At 42.1% G+C, this 26,239-nt stretch overlaps 1 protein-coding gene across 2 annotated transcripts in view; it reads right to left on the bottom strand.

Moving 5' to 3' along the window:
• LOC139473966 (protein eva-1-like) overlaps positions 1 to 26,239 on the bottom strand; it is a 187,340-nt gene that overhangs the window by 11,411 nt on the left and 149,690 nt on the right. For both annotated transcript variants that reach the window (XM_071256832.1, XM_071256833.1), the window contains 2 exons: positions 6,918 to 7,064; positions 3,843 to 3,986 (listed from right to left, as the gene is read on the bottom strand). In XM_071256832.1, coding sequence (XP_071112933.1) covers positions 3,843 to 3,986; positions 6,918 to 7,064 — 291 coding nt within the window. The remainder of the gene's footprint in view (positions 1 to 3,842; positions 3,987 to 6,917; positions 7,065 to 26,239) is intronic.

Below are 26,239 nucleotides of genomic sequence, written 5' to 3'. Positions count from 1 at the left end.
ATTGATGCTGTGTGGTAGTGGTCAAATGTCAGTGTTGTCACATGGGAGTGGTCAACTGTCAGTGTTGTCATATGGGAGAGGTCAACTGTTAGAATTGCCACATGGGAGTGGTCAACTGTCAGTGTTGTCATATGGGAGTGGTCAACTGTCAGTGTTGTCACATGGGAGTTGTCAACTGTCAGTGTTGTCATATGGGAGTGGTCAACTGTCAGTGTTGCCACATGGGAGTGGTCAACTGTCAGTGTTGTCATATGGGAGTGGTCAACTGTCAGTGTTGCTACATGGGAGTGGTCAACTGTCAGTGTTGTCATATGGGAGTGGTCAACTGTCAGTGTTGCCACATGGGAGTGGTCAACTTTCAGTGTTGTCATATGGGAGTGGTCAACTGTCAGTGTTGCCACATGGGAGTGGTCAACTGTCAGTGGTGGCATGTGGGAGTGATCAGCTGGCAGTGTAGAATGTTCAGATCCTTCTACAAAACCACCATTGATTCACTGGCATGTAATGCAGGCTGTACTGACATGAAGATCCCCTAGCTTAAATCCATGAAATATTAAACTAAAATCCACACGATAAACCATTTATCAGGCTCGGCAAAACTGATTAAATTCTAGCACCCTATCAAGGGCATCCTGAATGTCAACACCTACAGCAAATACGAGGGCGGGAGTTGGTCCTAATCGCAGACTTCAAGCCGCAAAGACCCACACTGAGTGAGCAACTTTTGATGGTTGGAGCACAGCTCCTCCATGTGAACTGGTCAGGGTGTCAGGTTGTGTGGGAGCTGGTGTCTTGAGAAAACAGGAAGCCGCTTCAGTGTTACACAACATCCTATTAAAGTTCATCTCCTTCCAACACAGCAGATCCCATTCCATGTGTTGATTACTGCATGACACGAGCAACTACTGGATTACTGCAGGATACAAGCAACTACGTAAAGAGTGAGCACTGTGTGAGTGAGTGAGTGAGTGAGTTTGGTTTTACACCGCTTTTAGCAATATTCCAACAATATCACGGCCGAGGACACCAGAAATGGGCTTCACACACTGTACCCATGTCGGGTCTTCTGTGTGATGAGGGAAGGCTTTAACCACTGGCATACCCAATTTCCCCAACTAGGTAAAGAACACTGTCACATGGAGATGAATGATGAACAGGATATCATTTTAAGCAACACAAATTTTTGTGTATGAATGAGTGGGTGTTCTGCTGGGTAGTCGGCCACAGCAGGCTGCATCACATGGGCTTGCCATGTCCATGTGTGTTGAGTATGTTGTAGTGTTGCTATTACTGGGCATATGGTATTGCCCCAGGTCCCAGTTGCACAAAGCGATCTTAGTGCTACGACTATTGTAAGCCTATGTTAAAGTATGGGAGTTATGATCATCTTAGCGCTAAGTTCACTTTGTGCAAGTGGGCCCAGGACATCAGGATTCTGGACCTGTCATCTCCACTTACAAACATATTCCCAGCATAGAACACTGGGGACCTGTTCTGACCTGACATCTCCACTTGGAGACAAGACAGAACACTAGGGACCTGTTCTGACCTGACATCTCCACTTGGAGACAAGACAGAACACTGGGGACCTGTTTTGACCTGACATCTCCACTTGGAGACAAGACAGAACACTGGGGACCTGTTTTGACCTGACATCTCCACTTGGAGACAAGACAGAACACTGGGGACCTGTTCTGACCTGACATCTCCACTTGAGTGAGTGAGTATGGTTTAACGCTGCTTTTAGCAATATTCCAGCAATATCACAGCGGGGGACACCAGAAATGGGCTTCACACATTGTACCCATGTCGGGAATCGAACCTGGGTCTTCGGAGTGACGAGCGAACGCTTTAACCACTAGGCTTCTCGACAGCCCCTCTCCATTTGGAGACAAGCATAGAACACTGGGGACCTGTTCTGAACCAACAAACGTGTAAACAAGCATAGACCGCCTGCAACCTTTTCTAACACAGATACATGGATACACACAGGGCACTGGGGACCATGCCCATGTTGTGTCTGTTGTTTCAAGATGTGATATTATCAACATGTCACTTCACAAAAAGGTTTGGTGCAACTTAAATGTGCCATTGCTACTAAACATCTTCCCATCTGACTGCAGAGGGAAGAGAGCTGGTCTGAGGGAGATGATAAGGACATCAGTGTGGCAGCTGGCGATACAGCATCTCCTACACTGCCCATCCTGGATCAGTTTCAACACTAATTTGTTTCAGTATCATAAACTCTCATGAACCCAGTCTGACAATTATCAATATCTACCCCACCCACTGGGCGATAAGGCATATATATCACATGCTTATACATGACATCTCTCAAACTGTTAACTATGTTTTTCCTTTCTTTGTTGTTTAACGCCGCACTCAGCAATATTCCAGCTATATGACGGCGGCCTGTAAATAATCAAGTCTGGACCAGACAATCCAGTGATTGACATCATGAGCATCGATCCACACAATTGGGATACGATGACATGCATCAAACAAGTCAGCGAGCCTGACCACCCGATCCCGTTAGTAGCCTCTTACGACAAGCATAGTCGTCTTTACAGCTAGCATGGGTTGCTGAAGACCTATTCTACCCTGGATCTTCACGGGTAGATAACACTATTAACAGTAGAAACGTATGCATATTAAACAGATGCACATCTCCCTTTAACTGCAGCAGGAGTAGACCAATTAATATCTATCAGAAGGCTCCTTTAACTGCAGCAGGAGTAGACATATAATAAGACAGTTGCACATCTCTCGGTAGAAACCATCTGTTTTTTTCAGGTACTCAGATTGAGCTCTCTTATCTCTTACAAAGTGTCCTCCCAAATGCACTTAAATTCCAGATGAATAGTGTTTAATGAGGTTTAAATTCCAAAGAGATCTACTTGAATGCCCCAGATTCTATAACATTGTGGGGACTCACCCTCTTAGCAGAAATTATACTACTCAAATGAAATAAAAGAACACCCAATTTTTTCACATGACTACAGTTAATCTGTCATGACATTTAATATTCTGGGAGAGTGGGGTCTGGGATTTTTTTCTGGAACAAATTATTTACAAATAATAACAAGCATCAAATACTCATATCCTCGCCATGGGTGCTCCCATAAAAAAATGCCCTACTTAGCAAAAGACACCAATTCATCCCCAGGGCTGTACACGTACAAAGTTTTGTGAAAAAAATATGAAATAGTTTACAAGTTATAGCCCGGAAAAAAACCCTACCCAGAAAATGTAATAAGTCCAAAGTGCTTCCATGGAAACCAGAAAAAAGAAAAATGTTAAAAATCTCGATGTGACAAAAGGCACCAGTTCAAGACCAAAGTAATATGTGTACAAAGTAGGGTTAACAAATATCGAATGGTTTTTGAGTTCTGCTTTTGAAACAAAATGTGTAAGACACCAGAAAACTTAAAAATATTAGGAATCTCTAAGTGGCAAAAGGCACCAGTTCGGCACCCAAATGATGTGTGTGCAAAGTTTGGTTAAGAAATATTGACGTTTTTTTAGTTCTGCTTCAGAAATCAAAAGTTACGGACGGACGGACGAAATGACTGAAGGACATACTGATGGAATGATGGAATGATGGACGGATGGCACCAATTCCTATATCCCCCTCGCACTTTGAGGCGGGGGATATTAATCCCAGCCCCCTTGAGTATCAATATGTTCTGTACCCCTCAGCCACAGACAGTATTACACGTATACTGTGCATATCTTTGGCACACAAATATTTTGTACTTTTATGTGAAATATAACTTCAAGACACAGTGACGCACAAACCTATCTCTGAATCTGCAATACACATGATAGTTAATTTTACTCACCACATGTATAAGTTACGTTTAAATATTTATTGACCCTTTCCTCGCAAGGGTTTCCAAAGATGTACTCCTCCGCCTCCAACACACACTGCTTGCGGCCATGACACTTGCTGCGAACTGCCTCCACGGTGTTCCGCGCCTGGCAGTCTGAAACAGACACAGATTCATTCATACATACAAGTGATTCATTCATACATACAAGTGATCCATTCATACAGGGGCAGAATTAAGGAAAACAATTTCCTGTAAAGCAGGGAATAATCATGTTAGTTGAAAAGAATTTTACTTCCCAAACCTTCCCAGCCAGCATATAAACAACTCAAATGTTCTCCAAGAGATATTTGTTTTGGCCATGATCAATTAATTTAAAAAAATAGATTGTTTGTCTATACAAAAGATAACATAAACAATGCCTCCCATCTCACATATTTCTTAATATTGGATGAAAAACTAATACTGTACCCTGCTCTAATAAGCGCCAATGGCGATATTTGCATATATATTCGCAAGTGAACGATCCCAATTAGCACCCCTTCCGACTGATCAATGTATCCAAGACTTATTTATTCGTGTATAATATGCACTCGTGTGTTATATGCACCCTTAATTATGGGCAATTAAATTCTGGAAAAATATATCTGTCGTGTATAATACGCACAGACTGTTCTTTTGTATCATTTCAGACTGTCAGCATGAACCACAAAATTTACGATCTTTCAACTCTGTTTCCTTTTCATCAAAATTTTATTCTAATAAGAACCCCCTATTTCTAATTTTGAGTGTGCCCTTGGTGCTTATTACGTCGAATACGGTAGTTAGTTTAATCTGGCCTTATCTGTTTAATACTAGAACATTTACCTACTACATAAGACATCATGACAAAACTGTTCACACTTGAGTCATGCTGGAATAGAACCTGGTCTTGTTGTATGACAAGGTCACATTCTACTGGGCTAATGATCCAACATAACCACTTCTTCTTATAAGGCCAACAAATCATATAATAATGATAATATAATATTTCTGGGAACTGATCCTTTAATTTAGGAATTGTGTGTTTGTTTGTTTCTCAATTTTTGTATCATTCAGCAATGTTTCAGTTCCATGACAGCAGTCTGGACCAGACAATCCAGTGATTGACACTATAAGCCAAGATCCACAAACGATCCCCAAGTCTGACTACCCGATCCATTTTGTCTCCTTTTATGACCAACACAGGCTGCTGGGGACCAATTCTAACCAGGAATCCCCATGGGGTTTAATTTATGAGGGATGTTCAGGGGGTGTACTTTCAACAAATGACCCTCCCATTTGGATGTCAGTTGGGGTAACAAATATTTCCTCCCTCCCTCATGGCCATTTCAAGCAATTTAAGAACTCTTCAACGCTTTAACAAAAAAAGGAATTTCATTTTTTTATGACGGCCAAGTTTTTGTGACCTCCTTTGATTGAGAGATCAGCCCACACGTGTATACTTAGTGACAGGTTTTTAGACTGCGTGCAGCAAACGTAGGAGTCACGAGGATCTGCTGGCATCATGGAGTCTAGCGGCACAGATACATGAGTATTACTGCAGAACGTGTCTACTCATCAGTCATCACTGCATCCAGATGGTTAGCCTCTGATGCAAATAGGGTCATGGTGAAGTATGTTATTTCAAATGAAACATGGATATTTTTTTCATCTATCATTTATACCACTACTTCCTTTAATCAGGGCAGGTGGTATTTTGGTGGCTGTTGACATTTCATTTTGAATCTTGTTAAATGTCATTCCAGTGTGTTACCGCAATCCTGCTGTTGTAGTCAGTAACTGGTTGGGCTGATTAGCCTCATGTCTGAACTGGGTTGAGGAGGGGGTAGTGAGAGTGAGGGTGGGTTGAGGAGGGCGTGGGTGAGGGTGAGTGTGGGGGTGAGTGTGAGTTGAGGAGAGGGTAGGTGAGTGTGGGGGTGAGTGTGAGGGTGGGTTGAGGAGGTTGTGGGTGAGTGTGAGGGTGGGTTGAGGAGAGGGTAGGTGAGTGTGGGGGTGAGTGAGGGTGAGTGTGGGGGTGAGTGAGGGTGAGTGTGAGGGTGAGTGTGGAGATGGGTTGAGGAGGGGGTAGGTGAGTGTGGGGGTGAGTGAGGGTGAGTGTGAGTGTGAGTGAGGGTGAGTGTGGGGGTGAGTGAGGGTGAGTGTGAGTGATGGTGAGTCAGAGGGTGAGTGTGGGGGTGAGTGTGAGTGTAAGGGTGGGTTGAGGAGGGGGTAGGTGAGTGTGGGGGTGAGTGTGGGGGTGAGTGTGGGGGTGAGTGAGGGTATGTGTGAGGGTGAGTGTGGGGGTGAGTGAGGGTATGTGTGAGGGTGAGTGTGGGGGTGAGTGAGGGTGAGTGTGGGGGTGAGTGAGGGTGAGTGTGGGGGTGAGTGAGGGTGAGTGTGAGTGAGGGTGAGTCAGAGGGTGAGTGTGGGGGTGAGTGTGAGTGTAAGGGTGGGTTGAGGAGGGGGTAGGTGAGTGTGGGGGTGAGTGTGGGGGTGAGTGAGGGTGAGTGTGGGGGTGAGTGAGGGTATGTGTGGGGGTGAGTGAGGGTGAGTTTGGGGGTGAGTGAGGGTGAGTGTGGGGGTGAGTGAGGGTATGTGTGAGGGTGAGTGTGGAGATGGGTTGAGGAGGGGGTAGGTGAGTGTGGGGGTGAGTGTGGAGTGGATTGAGAAGGGGATATGTGCTGTGAGATGGGTTGAGGAGGGGGTGGATAATGCATTTTGTTTTTTATTAATTGGTTCTTTTACAGTTGTAGTGTAAAGAAATTCAAACTATTACAACTATTTGTGGCAGACAATGTCTACTTTTTAAAGTCTAAATCATAAATATTTTTATCAATTATTAATTTTATGTATTACTTTTTGTTACATTACCAGATTCAGCAGGTATAACAAATGACTTTCCTCAAATTTTAAATCTTATTCCACATTTGTAAAGTTTAGGGTCAGCAGGTCAGTCACTAAGTTATAGATATGCCTAAGTATGGGGAAGTTGAAAGGAGTATAGAGAAGGAACTATTCCTCAGATGGGAGCCACATAGCTGGCCCCAGTATCAAGCAATTACATACCTATGTGTCTTGGGCCGCTGTATTCACAGACATTGGTCCCGTTGGGTGTACGACCAAACATGGCGGAGTAGATGGCGACCCGTGTGGACCGCTTGCACCACAGCACCATCTGCTCCCCCTGACACACCACCTGGCTCTCGTACCCATCTGAAACAACACAATAACAGTCAGCCACATACCAACTTCTGTCAGCTGTAAGATTTCCAGGCTAAAAGAGAAGGAATCCGCTCATCTTCTGACAAGGGATTTATTAAAGGATACATACTGACTAATCTTTCATACAGACCTGAAACAGAAATCCTCGAAATTCTAAAACAAGTCTACAAAGCTGTCTAGATTTCTTAAGTGTTCAGGAAGGGATTAACTGACTCTCTCTACTATAAATTAAAAGACAATTTAACCAAAACAATATTTAATAAATATGTTTATTTCAGAGAACCTGAAGCCTAAACACCTTAGAACACACGGAGAACAACACTAGATTTTGTAAAAGAGAAATCACTCGAATCTGTTGATTCTACTCCTAGAAACAACAGATTCAAGTCACTTCTCCAACTTAAACCATGTCATGGATGATAATTAATTACTCAACACTATTGCCCAAAGACCTATAGTTGGGTCAGTTTTACGTGTTAAAATGCTTGTTCAGAATGCCCGGTGAATTCCTGGCTTAGAATCAGCTGCAACGACTAAAGCCTGATGTCATAGAAACGGTGAAGTAGAAGTGAGTGTAACCTTCAGAGATAGAATAGCCCACAAGCTATCAGGAATTACCGATTTTCGGTCCAGTGTGATGACAACAAAATGTTCATTGCAACCTAGACTAACATCTAGTCTCTGAAATGAACATATCGTACAGAAAAAAACAGTTGTTCAGTTATCTTAATAAAAATATACTAAAACGGAGCCCAGTGACTCTCTACATTTTTCCAGATACTGCAGTAATCTAGACTTGCGAAACATTATAGACTTGCATGGGCTGTATTTGACATATATTTGTATCAGGGTCTGTAAGACAGACTACATGCAACCTTACTACCCTGTATACTTTTGAGTGAGTGAGTGAGTGAGTGAGTGAGTGAATGAGTATGGTTTCACACAGCTTTTTGCAATACTCCTGTAATATCACAGCCGGGGGACACCAGAAATGGTCTTCACACATTGTACCTATGTTGGGAGTCGAACCCAGGTCTTCGGCGAGATGAGTGAACACTTTAACCGCTAGGCTACCCTAACGCCCTGTATAATATTGAAAGCAACAAGCCAGGAAGTGAGATTGTTGTCAGTACAAGAGTCATGGCATTTCCTGAACTCTAAGCTAAGTGTAATATTTCAACAGTTACATGAGCCAACAGATTATTGTCTCTCTAGACAAGCCGACATGAGTTTTTTATCATCTAACCAATGAACAAAATGCAGGAAGTGTTTTGTTCCCCATACACTTTGTTTACGGAGCCATGTTGGAAGTGGTTCCGGGATGGGAAATGTGGCAAGCTTTGTACAAGGATGAGAATGGGTATTTTCCTTTTCAGCTGAAACATCCTTGCAATGGCGCATGGTCCATGATCTGGGGGTGTTTATGGGGGATGCCATCAGATTTTAACAAACTTGTGGTCGAAACAATTTGCGGAAATTCACGGATCCGCTGAAGATTCTCATCCGTGTATATACACATTGCAAGCTCTCTTCTTATGTAAATACTTGTACATGTAGAATTATTCGAAAACATGGAACATACACTGTGAAATTGCACTTCAAAGACAAATGTCTAGCAAACTGGTTGCAGCACAAATGAAAATAAATCTATCCTTGAAGTTTTTCCCGTGCATTCCCTTCATACACTAGTTTATTTTTCTACCGAAGATTACAAAACAAGTCTCTGCTCAAATTTCCTCTCTGATTATTTATATAGTAACTATGGCAACATGTCAAGGCCTCAGAAAAACATGGGAACATCTAACTGGCATAGAAGGACACAGATAGAACTGAGGATGAGTTGTCTGCCATCAGTAACAGGTACATTAGACCTGACTGTCTTCCCTAGGGAACACATACAAATCTACAGATATCTGAATAACTGGGATAATATATCAATATCAGCACCCTATATATCTGTGATGATATGTGTGAAGCTTTGTTTGTTTGTTTGATGCCGCACCCAGCAATATTCCAGCTATATGAGGGCGGTCTGTTAAAAATTGAATCTGAACCAGAGAATACAGTGATTGACATCATGAGCATCCATCCCATGCATTTGGGATACGATGACATGCATCAACCAAGTCAGCGAGTCTGATCACCCGATCCCATTATTTGCCTCTTCCGACAAGCGTAGTCGCCTTTTACGACAAGCATGGGTTGCTGAAGACCTATTCTACCCCGGATTTTCATGGGTATGTGATGATATATCTATATCATCACCCTGTATATCTGTGATGATATATCTATATCAGCATCCTGTATATGTGTGATGATATATCTATATAAGCACCCTGTATATCTGTGATGATATATCTATATCAGCATCCTGTATATGTGTGATGATATATCTATATCAGCATCCTGTATATCTGTGATGACATATCTATATCAGCACCCTGCATATTTGAGATGATAAGTCTATATCAGCACCCTGTATATCTGTGTTGACATATCTATATAAGCACCCTGTATATTTGTGATGATATGTCGATATCATCACCCTGTATATCTGTGATGATATATCAATACAAGCACCCTGTATATCTGTGATGATATATCTATATCATCACCCTGAATATCTGTGATGATATAGATATATCAGCACCCTGTATATCTGTGATGATATAGATATATCAGCACCCTGTATATCTGTGATGATATAGATATATCAGCACCCTGTATGTCTGTGATAATATATCTATATCATCACCCTGTATATCTGTGATGATATATTTATATGAGCACCCTGTATATCTGTGATGATACAAGGATTATATCACAGTGCCCGAGAGATTCATCAACAGTGTATCAACTCTCGGGCTACAGAGCAATCTAAAACTGTCAATGGGGAGGTGTGTGTGCAATATGTCAGATATCGCCTGTAGTCAGTGAATTACTCCCTACAGAAGGCCCCCGGACTATAGAGGTGTGTAGCAGCGCTCATGGGGAATTTTCTATTTCATACAAGGAGGCGCCCTGAACACTCACTGAGCAGAATAATCATGGGCAACTTTTACATAAACGAGTTAGGTCATGTCAACCTTAGTTTTCATAGGAATAATAGATTTCCATGAATGTAAACATTCCTGGTTTCCTTACATAACCATCATGCCGATCAGTCATTTTCTTACAATGGTTTTGATCATTGGGTTTCCTACAAATGTGTTGATCACTGGGTTTCCCACAAATGTGTTGATCATTGGGTTTCCCACAAATGTGTTGATCATTGAGTTTCCCACAGATGTGTTGATCACTGGGTTTCCCACAAATGTGTTGATCATTGGGTTTCCCACAAATGTGTTGATCACTGAGTTTCCCACAAATGTGTTGATCATTGGGTTTCCCACAAATGTGTTGATCATTGAGTTTCCCACAAATGTGTTGATCATTGAGTTTCCTACAAACGTGTTGATCACTGGGTTTCCTACAATTGTGTTGATCACTGGGTTTCCTACAAATGTTTCTTTACTTTGGTCAATGAGTTTCTTCACTAATGTGGTGATGAATGGGTATGTTTTACAAGGATTTCACTGTGTTCACAATATCATTTCAGTTACACAACAATTTTGTCCTGCTTTCTATAACATCTTGAGTGTATGTGAGCTGGTGCACCATGTTACCGACTCACACTCACACACACTGGAAGAGTGGGGTCAGGCCATTCAGTGTCACCACCGGGCTGGACACACCGTATTGAGCTGGTGCACCGTGTTACCGACTCACACTCACACACACTGGAAGAGTGGGGTCAGGCCATTCAGTGTCACCACCGGGCTGGACACACCGTATTGAGCTGGTGCACCATGTTACCGATTCACACACACTGGAAGAGTGGGGTCAGGCCATTCAGTGTCACCACCGGGCTGGACACACCGTATTGAGCTGGTGCACCATGTTACCGATTCACACACACTGGAAGAGTGGGGTCAGGCCATTCAGTGTCACCACCGGGCTGGACACACCGTATTGAGCTGGTGCACCATGTTACTGATTCACACTCACACACACTGGAAGAGTGGGGTCAGGCCATTCAGTGTCACCACCGGGCTGGACACACCGTATTGAGCTGGTGCACCGTGTTACCCACTCACACTCACACACACTGGAAGAGTGGGGTCAGGCCATTCAGTGTCACCACCGGGCTGGACAAACCATATTGAGCTGGTGCTATATGAATGATCATTGGGACAAAGCCCGAGGCCTTGCATGCGGAAAACTGGCAGCGTGTGTCAATATACCGATCATACCATCAATATCTCCATACAACCACCAGCAGCATCTTTCAACACTAACCGTGTCTCCTGCATTGCTGAAGGCATTGCCTTTAAGATTCTCACACCCTTTTCAATAAATCATTTATGATAGGAACAGATCTTGGACCATATTGGATATAAAAAATAAAAAAAATAAAAATTCCTGATGACATAATCTTTAACAAACACTGAATCAACCTGAAAAGATCTTGGCATCTAAATACTCTTTTCCTTTATCTATAGTGGGAGGTAAAGGGAGTGCCGTTTTGGGTACGAAATGCCAAGTAGCACAAAGTGGATTATTCCAGCTGCAATACTGAAAGAATCTTAGAAGATATTGGAACTTAAAATAGCAGTTTTTATCAATGAAGCATTTATAGAGGAAAAGACATTTATGTATAGGTCAAAACCTTTCAATGATATTGGCATAACCAACAGTTTTCATATAGAAGTTTGAATGCTAAACGCTATGGAGAACTTGTTATTGACTTAGGGAATATCCTAGCCTTGCTCCAGGGCTGTACTGAAAGATAAGTCCATAGATGTGTAGTAATTCAAACCTTCTAATCGGCAAGTCTAGATATGTGGAGGGTCAGGGATAACTTGTACTTATTACATTTACAAAATCTAGAAATTATGATTTAAAGTAATAATTATTGACTTAGAGACTTGTGCAAGTCTAGGAATATCTGTGACTGTAACCACGGTGATGTATCAGTGTTATGGCTACAATGCTGCTCAACATGACACTACTCTGTATTGCTCAATCCAATATGTCTCACTATCACTATGACTAACCATTCTCCAGAATGTATATAATTATCCCACGAGCTGAAAACCAAATTAGACCTGGCAAAACTCCTCCATGTCATCATAAATGTATTTATATACTACATGAAAATTACACAAGAATTACATATAAAAAAAGAAACATTTTCAGTTGTGTCATTTTCATACAGTTTTGTCCCCAAAACTCCAGATTAACTTGAAAAAATGAAAATCTTGTGTTTCCATTGTCATGACAACCAAAATGTCTCCTAGATGTAATGGAGCATGGTCTTATATATGTGACAAACTTGCCACCAAAACCTAGCAATTAACTACAATTAAGTCACTTATGGGTCTGCCGAGATTTCTGGTGTTTCCAAACATGCTCCTCACACTGTGCGGAGACTGTGTGAATGGAGTGATTAAATCAGTAACGACTCTAACATATTGCCCACAAAGCCAGTACTCGCTACAATACGCCAATTATCAACCTACAATGTAAGCCCTAATCGTACCATCCCAATACTTGCCTTGGACAATTTCCTCTGTAGCGACTTATTCACCAATCTTCTGTCATTAATCAGTCATTTCTATGCAAATTGCAAATCTCCATGGGATTGCGGAGAGTATTTATTCCCATTATTATTAATATTTAGTTTTTTGTCCATTCTGAGTCAGTTAACATGTACTTAATTGGCAGTGAGTTTTAGGCTATTGAGTCCAAATTACCATGCTGCAGTTTATAAAAAATACCCAGCTGAGAAACAGCATACAGACTCCGAACTGACCAGTCCTTGTTTTATATAACCTTATACTTATATAAGGCAGGACAACAAAAGTTCCATTTAACGTTTTTTCGTATGACATGGCCGGGACATTTCTCCCAAATGTGCACAGCATTCAGTGAAGATGTGACAAGCATAAACATCTGGTAACCAAGGTAACAGGCAGCATGAGTAAGGAACAGAACATCTAATATTCTGCGGAGACCTGTGACTGAGAGACAGAATATATCAACTGTGTATTTTATTTTCCTGAGGTAAAACCTAACGCAAAAGTATGTTTCTTGTAATAATCCCCAAATCACCAAAATCCCTCCAAATCACCACCATCCCTCTCACACACATAACCCTAGACTAGCATTTAGTCCAAGAATTAAAGTGATCTTATTTAAAAATATATATCTACCAAATCCAAAATCAAATCCAAATGGAGCCCAGAACAATGCTTAATTTCAGAGCTGAGGCAATATAGACTTGCCAAATCATTCTAGACTTGAGTTGGATTCATATTTTCATTTATTCGCCAGTGTCTAGGAGACAGACTAACACCACACAGAGAGAGAGAGAGAGAGAGAGAGAGAGAGAGAGAGAGAGAGAGAGAGAGAGAGAGAGATACGCACGTACACACACATACATGATTGATTCTCTGTATATATTGGATGAAGCTACGCCCATTCATCACCTGCATCACCAGCCCCCTGACGTGATGGTGACGACCATGTGTACCAGGGGCTGACATGAATGATAACAAGACCGTGTACGTCAACATTACAACCCTAACTGTCCGTGACGACCATGTGTACCAGGGGCTGACATGAATGATAACAACACTGTGTACGTCAACATTGCAACACTAACTGTCCGTGACGACCATGTGTACCAGGGGCTGACATGAATGATAACAAGACCGTGTACGTCAACATTGCAACCCTAACTGTCCGTGACGACCATGTGTACCAGGGGCTGACATGAATGATAACAACACTGTGTACGTCAACATTGCAACACTAACTGTCCGTGACGACCATGTGTACCAGGGGCTGACATGAATGATAACAAGACCGTGTGCATCAACATTGCAACACTAACTGTCCGTGACGACCATGTGTACCAGGGGCTGACATGAATGATAACAACACTGTGTACGTCAACATTGCAACACTAACTGTCCGTGACGACCATGTGTACCAGGGGCTGACATGAATGATAACAAGACCGTGTACGTCAACATTGCAACACTAACTGTCCGTGACGGCCATGTGTACCAGGGGCTGACATGAATGATAACAAGACCGTGTACGTCAACATTACAACCCTAACTGTCCGTGACGACCATGTGTACCAGGGGCTGACATGAATGATAACAAGACCGTGTACGTCAACATTGCAACACTAACTGTCCGTGACGACCATGTGTACCAGGGGCTGACATGAATGATAACAACACTGTGTACGTCAACATTGCAACACTAACTGTCCGTGACGACCATGTGTACCAGGAGCTGGCATGAATGATAACAAGACCGTGTACGTCAACATTGCAACCCTAACTGTCCGTGACGGCCATGTGTACCAGGGGCTGACATGAATGATAACAAGACCGTGTACGTCAACATTGCAACCCTAACTGTCCGTGACGGCCATGTGTACCAGGGGCTGACATGAATGATAACAAGACCGTGTACGTCAACATTGCAACACTAACTGTCCGTGACGACCATGTGTACCAGGGGCTGACATGAATGATAACAAGACCGTGTACGTCAACATTGCAACACTAACTGTCCGTGACGACCATGTGTACCAGGAGATGGCATGAATGATAACAAGACCGTGTACGTCAACATTGCAACACTAACTGTCCGTGACGGCCATGTGTACCAGGGGCTGACATGAATGATAACAAGACCGTGTACGTCAACATTGCAACACTAACTGTCCGTGAAGACCATGTGTACCAGGGGCTGACATGAATGATAACAAGACCGTGTACGTCAACATTACAACCCTAACTGTCCGTGACGACCATGTGTACCAGGGGCTGACATGAATGATAACAAGACCGTGTACGTCAACATTGCAACACTAACTGTCCGTGACGACCATGTGTACCAGGGGCTGACATGAATGATAACAACACTGTGTACGTCAACATTGCAACACTAACTGTCCGTGACGACCATGTGTACCAGGAGCTGGCATGAATGATAACAAGACCGTGTACGTCAACATTGCAACACTAACTGTCCGTGACGACCATGTGTACCAGGGGCTGACATGAATGATAACAAGACCGTGTACGTCAACATTGCAACACTAACTGTCCGTGACGACCATGTGTACCAGGGGCTGACATGAATGATAACAAGACCGTGTACGTCAACATTACAACCCTAACTGTCCGTGACGACCATGTGTACCAGGAGATGGCATGAATGATAACAAGACCGTGTACGTCAACATTACAACCCTAACTGTCCGTGACGACCATGTGTACCACGGGCTGACATGAATGATAACAAGACCGTGTACGTCAACATTGCAACACTAACTGTCCGTGACGACCATGTGTACCAGGAGCTGGCATGAATGATAACAAGACCGTGTACGTCAACATTGCAACACTAACTGTCCGTGACGACCATGTGTACCAGGGGCTGACATGAATGATAACAAGACCGTGTACGTCAACATTGCAACACTAACTGTCCGTGACGGCCATGTGTACCAGGGGCTGACATGAATGATAACAAGACCGTGTACGTCAACATTGCAACACTAACTGTCCGTGACGACCATGTGTACCAGGGGCTGACATGAATGATAACAACACTGTGTACGTCAACATTGCAACACTAACTGTCCGTGACGACCATGTGTACCAGGGGCTGACATGAATGATAACAACACTGTGTACGTCAACATTGCAACACTAACTGTCCGTGACGACCATGTGTACCAGGGGCTGACATGAATGATAACAAGACCGTGTACGTCAACATTGCAACACTAACTGTCCGTGACGACCATGTGTACCAGGGGCTGACATGAATGATAACAAGACCGTGTACGTCAACATTGCAACACTAACTGTCTGTGACGACCATGTGTACCACGGGCTGACATGAATGATAACAACACTGTGTACGTCAACATTGCAACACTAACTGTCCGTGACGACCATGTGTACCAGGGGCTGACATGAATGATAACAAGACCGTGTACGTCAACATTACAACACTAACTGTCTGTGACGACCATGTGTACCAGGGGCTGACATGAATGATAACAAGACCGTGTACGTCAACATTGCAACACTAACTGTCCGTGACGGCCATGTGTACCAGGGGCTGACATGAATGATAACAAGACCGTGTACGTCAACATTGCAACACTAACTGTCCGTGACGACCATGTGTACCAGGGGCTGACATGAATGATAACAACACTGTGTACGTCAACATTGCAACACTAACTGTCCGTGACGACCATGTGTACCAGGGGCTGACATGAATGATAACAAGACCGTGTACGTCAACATTGCAACACTAACTGTCCGTGACGGCCATGTGTACCAGGAGATGGCATGATTGAAAACAAGACTCTGTACGTCAACATTGCAACACTAACTGTCCGTCATGGAGCCCCTGCATACAGCTGACGAGTAGTAAACATGTATACAGACATACATACAGCATGTGTGGTGTAATGGATACACTTGTCTATGAATAAGAACCAGCATTTAGATTGAGCTAGCCCTTCACCATGACTGTGGAATATATTAAGTTTGTTCAAAACTATTTTAGGCCACATGCTTTGGGCTTGTGAATTTTGATAGTTCAATATTTGGTTGGTAGGTCGAAAAAATGAAAAACATAAAATGCATTTGTAACAAATGTTATATTTAGGATAACATTTTCTTTTCAGGATTCGAATCCACACTGCCAGAGTGAGGCACCTATCGCATTATGTGAATTCATAAAATGGATTGTCTAGTATTATTTTATTCATGTAAAGTTTGATTTGGATTGGTAGTGTTAAAAACAATCATGGCCTGGGTTGGACCCATACAAATAAAATGGAATTACAGTTTACTGATGGAAATCCTTTTGTTTTAGTCTTATAAGAATCCCTTGGATTATTTTTATTGTCAAAGTGATCTTTACTGTTGGCGGAATAAACAAACACCTAGTCACTCTGATTTTCCTTTTCTTTTTGACTTAGGTTTCCATATGTTTCCGACATTCCTGAGACTCTTTTACTTATCTCTGCTAAGTTGGTCCCTGTTTTGCAAATCGATGATAGTGCTAAGAGGGTCATAGGTGTATGATAATCTATCAGAATTACAACTGTTACAGTGCTTTGATTGCTTGTAAGGCAGTGCCCTGTTCTCTAGCCCTGCAGCATCTACGTGTAATCACAGTCACTCTCAGCTCTAGCTGGCTGTGGTAGAGTGTATCCTTGAATGACGATAACTGCTGACACAATGAGGAATTTCTTAAGTGTTGGAATTTGGCATCCTGACTTTGATCTGGCCGTGAACAGTGTGAGACCTACCAGGTATTCCTGCTACCAGAGTATTAACTCGATCACGAAACACCCTTTGTCTGGGCACATATGACTAGCAGGATATACGGATATATAACTATATAACATGAGGCAATGGAGGTGATTCTATATTGGTGTATAACACATACTGTTAGGATGATATATTGGTGTATAACACATACTGTTAGGATAAAAATATATTGGTGTATAACACATACTGTTAGGATGATATACTGGTGTATAACACACTGTTGGGATGATATACTGGCATATAACACATTCTGTTAGGATGATATACTGGTGTATAACACATACTGTTTAGGATGATATACTGGTGTATAACACATACTGTTAGGTTGATATACTGGCATATAACACTTTCTGTTAGGTTGATATACTGGTGTATAACACATACTGCTAGGATGATATACTGGTGTATAACACATACTGTTAGGATGATATACTGGTGTATAACACACTGTTGGGATGATATACTGGTGTATAACACATACTGTTAGGTTGATATACTGGTGTATAACACATACTGTTGGGATGATATACTGGCATATAACACATTCTGTTAGGATGATATACTGGTGTATAACACATTCTGTTAGGATGATATACTGGTGTATAACACATACTGTTAGGATGATATACTGGTGTATAACACATACTGTTGGGATGATATACTGGTGTATAACACATACTGTTAGGATGATATACTGGTGTATAACACATACTGTTAGGTTGATATACTGGTGTATAACACATTCTGTTAGGATGATATACTGGTGTATAACACATACTGTTAGGATGATATACTGGTGCATAACACATACTGTTGGGATGATATACTGGTGTATAACACATACTGTTAGGATGATATACTGGTGTATAACAGATACTGTCAGGATGATATACTGGTGTATAACACATACTGTTGGGATGATATACTGGCATATAACACATACTGCTAGGATGATATACTGGCATATAACACATTCTGTTAGGATGATATACTGGTGTATCACATACTGTTAGGATGATATACTGGTGTATAACACATACTGTTAGGTTGATATACTGGTGTATAACACATTCTGCCAGGAGGATGTTATAGTGGCGTATACAACCCCTTCGACTCTGCTAATACTGATAGTGGTCCATTTCAGGATAACATTGCCTGGGGCATGGAGAAGGAGCAGATGACAGGATTCCATCCCCAGTTGTCTCCCCTTTCATCTTTGGTTGCAGGCAGCGTGTTCATAATACAATCACCCCCAATCCATTCTCATGCCTTTCTCAGCTCTAGCAGCTCATTCATACCCCCTTTTCAGCTCTGAAATTAAGAGGCTTGAGGGTTCCTTAACACCCGAGGGTATCTTTATAGAAATATTTTTAATTAACCATGTACATACCATATTTACTCTAATAAGTGCTCCTGCATTTATTCTTTAAACAAGCTTCCAAACCAGTTGGGTAATGGAGGCCCTGTGGTAATTAGAGACTTTGAGCTTAATATTTCAACTACAGTGTTGCATAAGCTGGAGTCACTAATAAACTGACATACATAGGATTCCATACATGTCTACACACATGGAAGCCTCTTACAGAGGAAAGCCAGAACCTTTAACTCTTACCATGTGGTGCTAAAGACCGAAAGTACTAAAATAGACCCTATGTTTCTAAGTTTATATTTATTCAGAGAAGTAATTCAAATCTAACATGCCCATCTCTCACTGGAGACCCGACCCTTATCATTATTATTATTGTGTTGTATACTGTTTGGTGCCCAGTGCATATTGGAAGCCAGTGCCTATTTGAGACCTTGCACTTATTTGAGGAAATACGACAATGTCATATAGGACTACAGCAGCACCAGGACAGACTGTCGGGTTCTCTATGCATGTCCTGTCATTAACACCACAGGTTGGTGCCTTACACAGTGTTCATTACATATAAGGGGCGGTCGGGTAGCTTAGTGGGTAAAGCCTTCACTTGTCACGCCGAAAACCTGGGTTCGAATCCCGGGATGGGCACAATGTGTGAAGTCCATTTCTGGTGTCCCCTGCTGTGACATTGCTGGAATATTGCAAAAAGTGGAGTAAAACCATACTCACGTCATATCAAAAGATGTTAAAAGATGGTATTTGTTGTTACCCTGCCTGGCATTGGCATAAAGGAGATAAAAAGTTGTCAGCTCAGAGTGAGTATACTGTGTCTGTTTGTTTGTTTATTTGTTTAAAGCCGCAGTCAGCAATATTACAGCTATATGACGGCAGTCTATAAATAATCAAGTCTACACCAGCCAATCCAGTGATTGACATCATAAGCATCGATCTACGCAATTGAGAAACAATGAACGTTCTATCCACATATCTATTTCCACATACAGATGTCTGTTTCCCTTTAAAACTCATTGAGCAACAACAAATTGATTGTTTGCTCGTCATAACTGATGCCTACTTTGACTCAACATATTTGTGTGGGACAGTACGTGGGATTTCATGCTATTTATAGAGCTACAGAATGCTAAATATTTCCAAGTAGTTCTTTATCTTTTACAAAAGATCTGAGAAATGCATGATTAATTTCCTTAAGGGAAAGGTTATCAGAAACGAGGAATATATATCACACAAATCAAACAAATACATGACATGTAGCTAGCAGAAACAGCTTATCACGTTACTCGGTCATCAGTATTTCACATATATTTATACGGGCGGTTGGAGTAGCCTAGTGGTTAAAGCATTCGCTCATCACACCGTCATTTCTGGTGTCCCCCGCCGTCATATTGCTGGGATATTGCTAAAAGCGGCATAAAACCATACTCACTCACTCACTCACTCACATATATTTATGACCTGTAATGCCAGACATTTTTTCAAACTTGGTGTACAAATTCACCAACTCCTAAATAAAAAATAAATGAAAAACAGTGAGTTTTTCATTCCATCGACCAGAAATCAGAAAAATGTAAGAACAAACTAGTGAAAATTATCTTAAAAACTCCCGCCTGCACTTTATTGAAAAATATAAGATAGCTATGTGATAAATCACAAATACATTGAAGAAGGAAGCGTGGTTTATTTCACGATAAAACATTGTTCTACCATGAGGCTATTGCTGAAGATTCAAACATGCGCTCGCAACCTGATGACGTCGTAAATTGGACGACCTTATTTTTGAGAGGGAGGTCATCGAGAAACAAAGGAGCATCGAGAAACAAAGGAGCATCAAGAAACAAAGGAGCATCGCCAAACAAGGGAGCATCGAGAAACAAAGGAGCATCCAGAAACAAAGGAGCATCGAGAAACAAAGGAGCATCGAGAAACAAAGGAGCATCAGTGGGTAAGATCAGGTTTCCTCTATCTCTGATGCAATCCGTAACCCAACGCGTCCCTTCCTTAAGCCCTCTGTATTACCTCTGTCACCGTCTGACGCAGTTAAGTGAGTTGGGTTTAACGCTGCTTTGAAAAGCATTCTAGTTACGTCACAGCATGTCAATTCGATGTGGGACGAACGCCTGAAGCGATGAAGTCTTAGACGTTTACCACTCTGGTGAAATCCATGAAAGGAAAGGTGCTGACAATCCAACATATATATAACACACTGGGTCATCCATGCAGCACCCTGTCACAACGACATTGATAGGGAAGCTTCAGTGACACCTGGTCCATCTTTCATCAGTGTTTCTAAATATTCTGTGAGTAAATGAGTATTGTTTGACTCCACTTCGTTGATATTCCAGTCATGTGAGGTGAGGTGAGGTGAGGTGAGGTGAGGTGAGGTGAGGTGAGGTGAGGTGAGGTGAAATGGGGTTTAACGTAGTGTCCAAGATTATTGCACTTATATAGCGACGTGCATGTATGTGTGTGTGTTTGTGTGGCTGCTTGTACTAGTCCGGACTGATGCCGATTTATAGTGCTAGCTCACTGAGATACCATGCCGCAGTTTAACATGAATACCCCACTCAGACACAGTATACTGACTCCGAGCCGACCAGTCCTTGTTTTAGCCCCTTAATGCCGAGCACCAGACAGGGTAACAACAAGTACCATCTTTTAATGTCTTTTGGTATGACGCAGCCGGGGATCGAACCCCGGACCTTCCGCTCTCCGGGCGGACGCTCTACCACTAGACCACAGTCTCCAGTCATATGACAGCAGAGGAATCAAATATGGGCTTGACACATTGAACTCATGTGGGGCCTGGGTTTGGAGGGTCATGCTATTTTTCAATCCTTGGCTGGCACTGTGTGGAAGAAGGGTCCTCACAAAACATGAAAAAAGTAATAATTTTTACTTAATCATGTTCAAGATTCCCAGGGTTTAATTTCACTTTCAATATGACTGTTTCTTCATCATCACGTTTTACAGGTTAAACCACAGGGAAGTAGACCAGCAAGTGAAATGACTGAACAACTTCTAACCTGGCGTACTGGGCTTCCCAGTCAATATTACTCTGGATAGATTCATAAACAGATTTGAAATAAATAGGGGAATCTTTCACACAGTTAATAAACTAAGCAAATGAATTAGTGATGCATACCCAAACCCTTCAGAAGTGAGTGGGTGAGTTGGGTTTTAGCAATAGTCAGCAATATCATGGCAGGGGTCACCAGCAAGGACTTCACACATTGTACCCATTTGGGGAATCAAACCTGGCCATTTGACATGATGAGTGAATGCTTTGCCCACTAGGCTACCCCACTGTCCTGATGATGATATGGAGATGATGATGATGATGATGATGATGATGATTATGATGATTATAAGGAATTTTGTTTGTTTGTTCAACACCACACTCATCAATATTCCAGCTATATATCGTGGGCTGTATAAAAACCAATTCTGGACCAGACAATCCAGTGATTGACATTATGAGCATTGATCTACACAATTTGGATACGATGACATGCTTATATACACATTGTACCTATGTGGGGAATTGAACCCAGGCTTCAACGTGACGAGTGAACCCTTTAACCTCTAGGCTACCCCATCACCCCTGAACCCTACGGATATAAAACAGTAACTCTTCTGAATAACCCTGCATGATACACGTATATCATTGGTACCGGATTAAATAACATCAAAAAGAGAAAGTCTTGATTTATTAACCATAAGAACCAGTGCTTTAATGACAGACGGATGAATTAGAGATAACATTACATGATCTTATTTAAACACTGAAGCCATTCTATGGTATGTGAAGCACTTAATAAATACAGAGAAATTAATATGGATTTGACAGGGCAGCGTGATCTGACGTTGTGTCCACACACACCTATGCTGGGTAAACCCAGAGGTATTCAGGGCAAGTCCTGAACGTGTCTGGAAAACAAATGAGCAATATGGAAATGAAGTGAGAGCTTGGGCCAGAAATAGTGAAAAAAGGATAAAATATGATGATATTCTTTCCTAACCTTGTGTCTGAACTCAATAAGAAGAACTTGTTCATTAGGAATCGGCTGCAAAAAGGAATGATTCCATGTCAAGCACATGACACTTTTTATTTGAGTGAGTGAGTGAGTTTGATTTTACGCCGCTTTTAGCAATATTCCACTAATATCACAGCGGGGGACACCAGAAATGGGCTTCACACATTGTACCCATGTCGGGAATCGAACCCGGGTCTTCGGCGTAACGAGCGAACACTTTGACCACTAGACTACCCGACCGCCCCCTTTTTATTTGATCTGCCGGTGTTAGACATTAGTCCTGTAGTGTGGGCAGAAACAGAAAACAAACACGTTTTGGTAAAAATACTCTATGTGTACAAATAACAATGTAAACTGATCACTAATCTAACAAGAGTCATCAGAAGATGACAAATACCCCTGGCCCCCAAAATAGCAACAGGCACCACTTTACAACTTCAGCCCCTGGTTAATGCATGTACCAAGTTTGGATGACAAATCATTCACGTTTATGCTCCGCAAATGAAATATGGACAGACAGACAAGAAGATGAATTTATCTCCTCTCTTTATATGCTTGGGGATAAAACTCCACAAACACCTTTAGAGATGTATACAAACTTAGGATTTCCCTGAGGTTTGTGCCATAACTCCATTCTGATGATTACAATGTTCACTGGTAAAATATGTAAAACTCTTAATTTTTTATGCCATTCCTTCACTTGACAAACTCATGGTCAACATGAGTGAGCAGCTGAATTCATTCAGGCTTTGTAAAAGGTCCAAGCTGTAACAACCAGATCGTAATTCATGAGTTCGAGGAGGCACAACCACCAAGACTGTCAATCATGGGTCTGAGTAGACACAACACCAAGACTGTCATTCATGGGTGTGAGTAGACACAACCACCAAGACTGTCATTCATGGGTGTGAGTAGACACAACCACCAAGACTGTCAATCATGGGCTGGAGTAGACACAACACCAAGACTGTCAATCATGGGTCTGAGTAGACACAACACCAAGACTTTCAATCATGGGTTTGAGTAGACACAACACCAAGACTGTCAATCATGGGCTGGAGTAGACACAACACCAAGACTGTCAATCATGGGTTTCAAAAGACACAACCACCTTGTCTGTCAATCATGGCTTTCAAAAGACACAACCACACAGTCTGTCAATCATGGGCTGGAGTAGACAACACCAAGACTGTCAATCATGGGCTGGAGTAGACACAACACCAAGACTGTCAATCATGGGCTGGAGTAGACACAACCACCAAGACTGCCAATCATGGGCTGGAGTAGACACAACACAAAGACTTTCATTCATGGGTCTGAGTAGACACAACCACTAAGACTGTCAATCATGGGCTGGAATAGACACAACACCAAGACTGTCAATCATGGGCTGGAGTAGACACAACCACTAAGACTGTCAATCATGGGTCTGAGTAGACACAACCACTAAGACTGTCAATCATGGGTTTGAGTAGACACAACACCAAGACTGTCAATCATGGGCTGGAGTAGACACAACACCAAGACTGTCAATCATGGGCTGGAGTAGACACAACCACCAAGACTGTCAATCATGGGCTGGAGTAGACACAACACCAAGACTGTCAATCATGGGCTGGAGTAGACAACACCAAGACTGTCATTCATGGGCTGGAGTAGACACAACACCAAGACTGTCATTCATGGGTCTGAGTAGACACAACCACTAAGACTGTCAATCATGGGCTGGAATAGACACAACACCAAGACTGTCAATCATGGGCTGGAGTAGACACAACCACTAAGACTGTCAATCATGGGTCTGAGTAGACACAACCACTAAGACTGTCAATCATGGGCTGGAGTAGACACAACACCAAGACTGTCAATCATGGGCTGGAGTAGACACAACCACTAAGACTGTCAATCATGGGTCTGAGTAGACACAACCACTAAGACTGTCAATCATTGGCTGGAGTAGACACAACACCAAGACTGTCATTCATGGGTTTCAAAAGACACAACCACCTTGTCTGTCAATCATGGCTTTCAAAAGACACAACCACACAGTCTGTCAATCATGGGCTGGAGTAGACAACACCAAGACTGTCAATCATGGGCTGGAGTAGACACAACACCAAGACTATCATTCATGGGTCTGAGTAGGCAACAAGTCACCGTCAGTTCCTCCCTCCCCATGGAGTGGTAAAACAATGTATTTCCCCAGAACAATGAGAGTCATCCCAACCATGGGAAGTACAACTGTTCTATTCCTGACAGCTTGTTGCTGTTGTTAACAAGCAGGAATATGTCGGTTTTTCACATGCCCATTGCTTGTAAACATCATCATCTTGACTTTATCACTGCACCGCAGATAACGATGTCCTGGCTGCTAATCATCACCTCCCTGCCAGCCTCAACAGGCTTTCATCTTTAATGTGCTGAAGACATATCTGCTTCAGCAACGGCCTGTCACAAGTGGAGCCCAGAGTTTATGTCAACTTCTTTATAATAAGTCAGGTTACATAAGGCAATGCCAAATTAATTCCTTGTTTCAAGAACAGGAGGAAAGTATATGAAAATGTGGAGCTTGATTTGACGTTACTTTCCTAAAAACTACCTCCTGATATAAATATTTGAAAGAGGGAGTGAGTTATAAGTTTACATCGTACTGGCAATATTTCAGCCCTACAGCGATTGTTTAAAACAAGAAAATGACAAACAATATGTCTAAACAGCATATATTTTGTTAAACTTTTGCAAAATCACTATTTTTAATGGGTAGTTCAGAGACGATTTAGAATAAAACCATTTTAAGTTCACGGAACCTCGCGTCATGTGCCTTTAACAATCAGTGACATTGGCTTTTTGCACCACAGTAGTTGTTTGGCCATGGTACAGGCTGCGTGTTTGTTTGTATTTATTTTTTCTGCCCTTTCCTTCCTATTTCCTTATTCTGGTATCAAGACGTTAATCTTCCTCCAACAATTGTGTCAATATAAGCCAACAATTTGAACTGTGTTGTCAACTATACTTGCTTACTAAGACGAGGTTGTCAGATATCTGGGCTGTGTCGGGAATGTCCATCATAGACACATCTGTGTGTGCAGGGGACGATGTAGCTGTGTTACCATGTACGTGTGTTTATCATCATGTCTATTCATTCCCGAAAGGAATTATGTTGTATAAGTAGCAACCATACGAATACAGTTTTATTGATGTGTTGAAAATAAATGATATTCATAAAAAATGTTTCTTTATCAGCAACCCATGCTTGCTGTAAAAGATGACTATATGCTTGTTGTATGAAGCTACTAAAGGGATTGGGTGGTCAGGCTTCCTGAC

The sequence above is a fragment of the Haliotis cracherodii genome, unplaced genomic scaffold (genome assembly GCF_022045235.1).
Source record: "Haliotis cracherodii isolate W230 unplaced genomic scaffold, xgHalCrac1.p SCAF_3, whole genome shotgun sequence".
NCBI classification, from domain to species: Eukaryota; Metazoa; Mollusca; class Gastropoda; order Lepetellida; family Haliotidae; genus Haliotis; species Haliotis cracherodii.
This window is presented reverse-complemented; position numbering and strand designations above follow the sequence as displayed.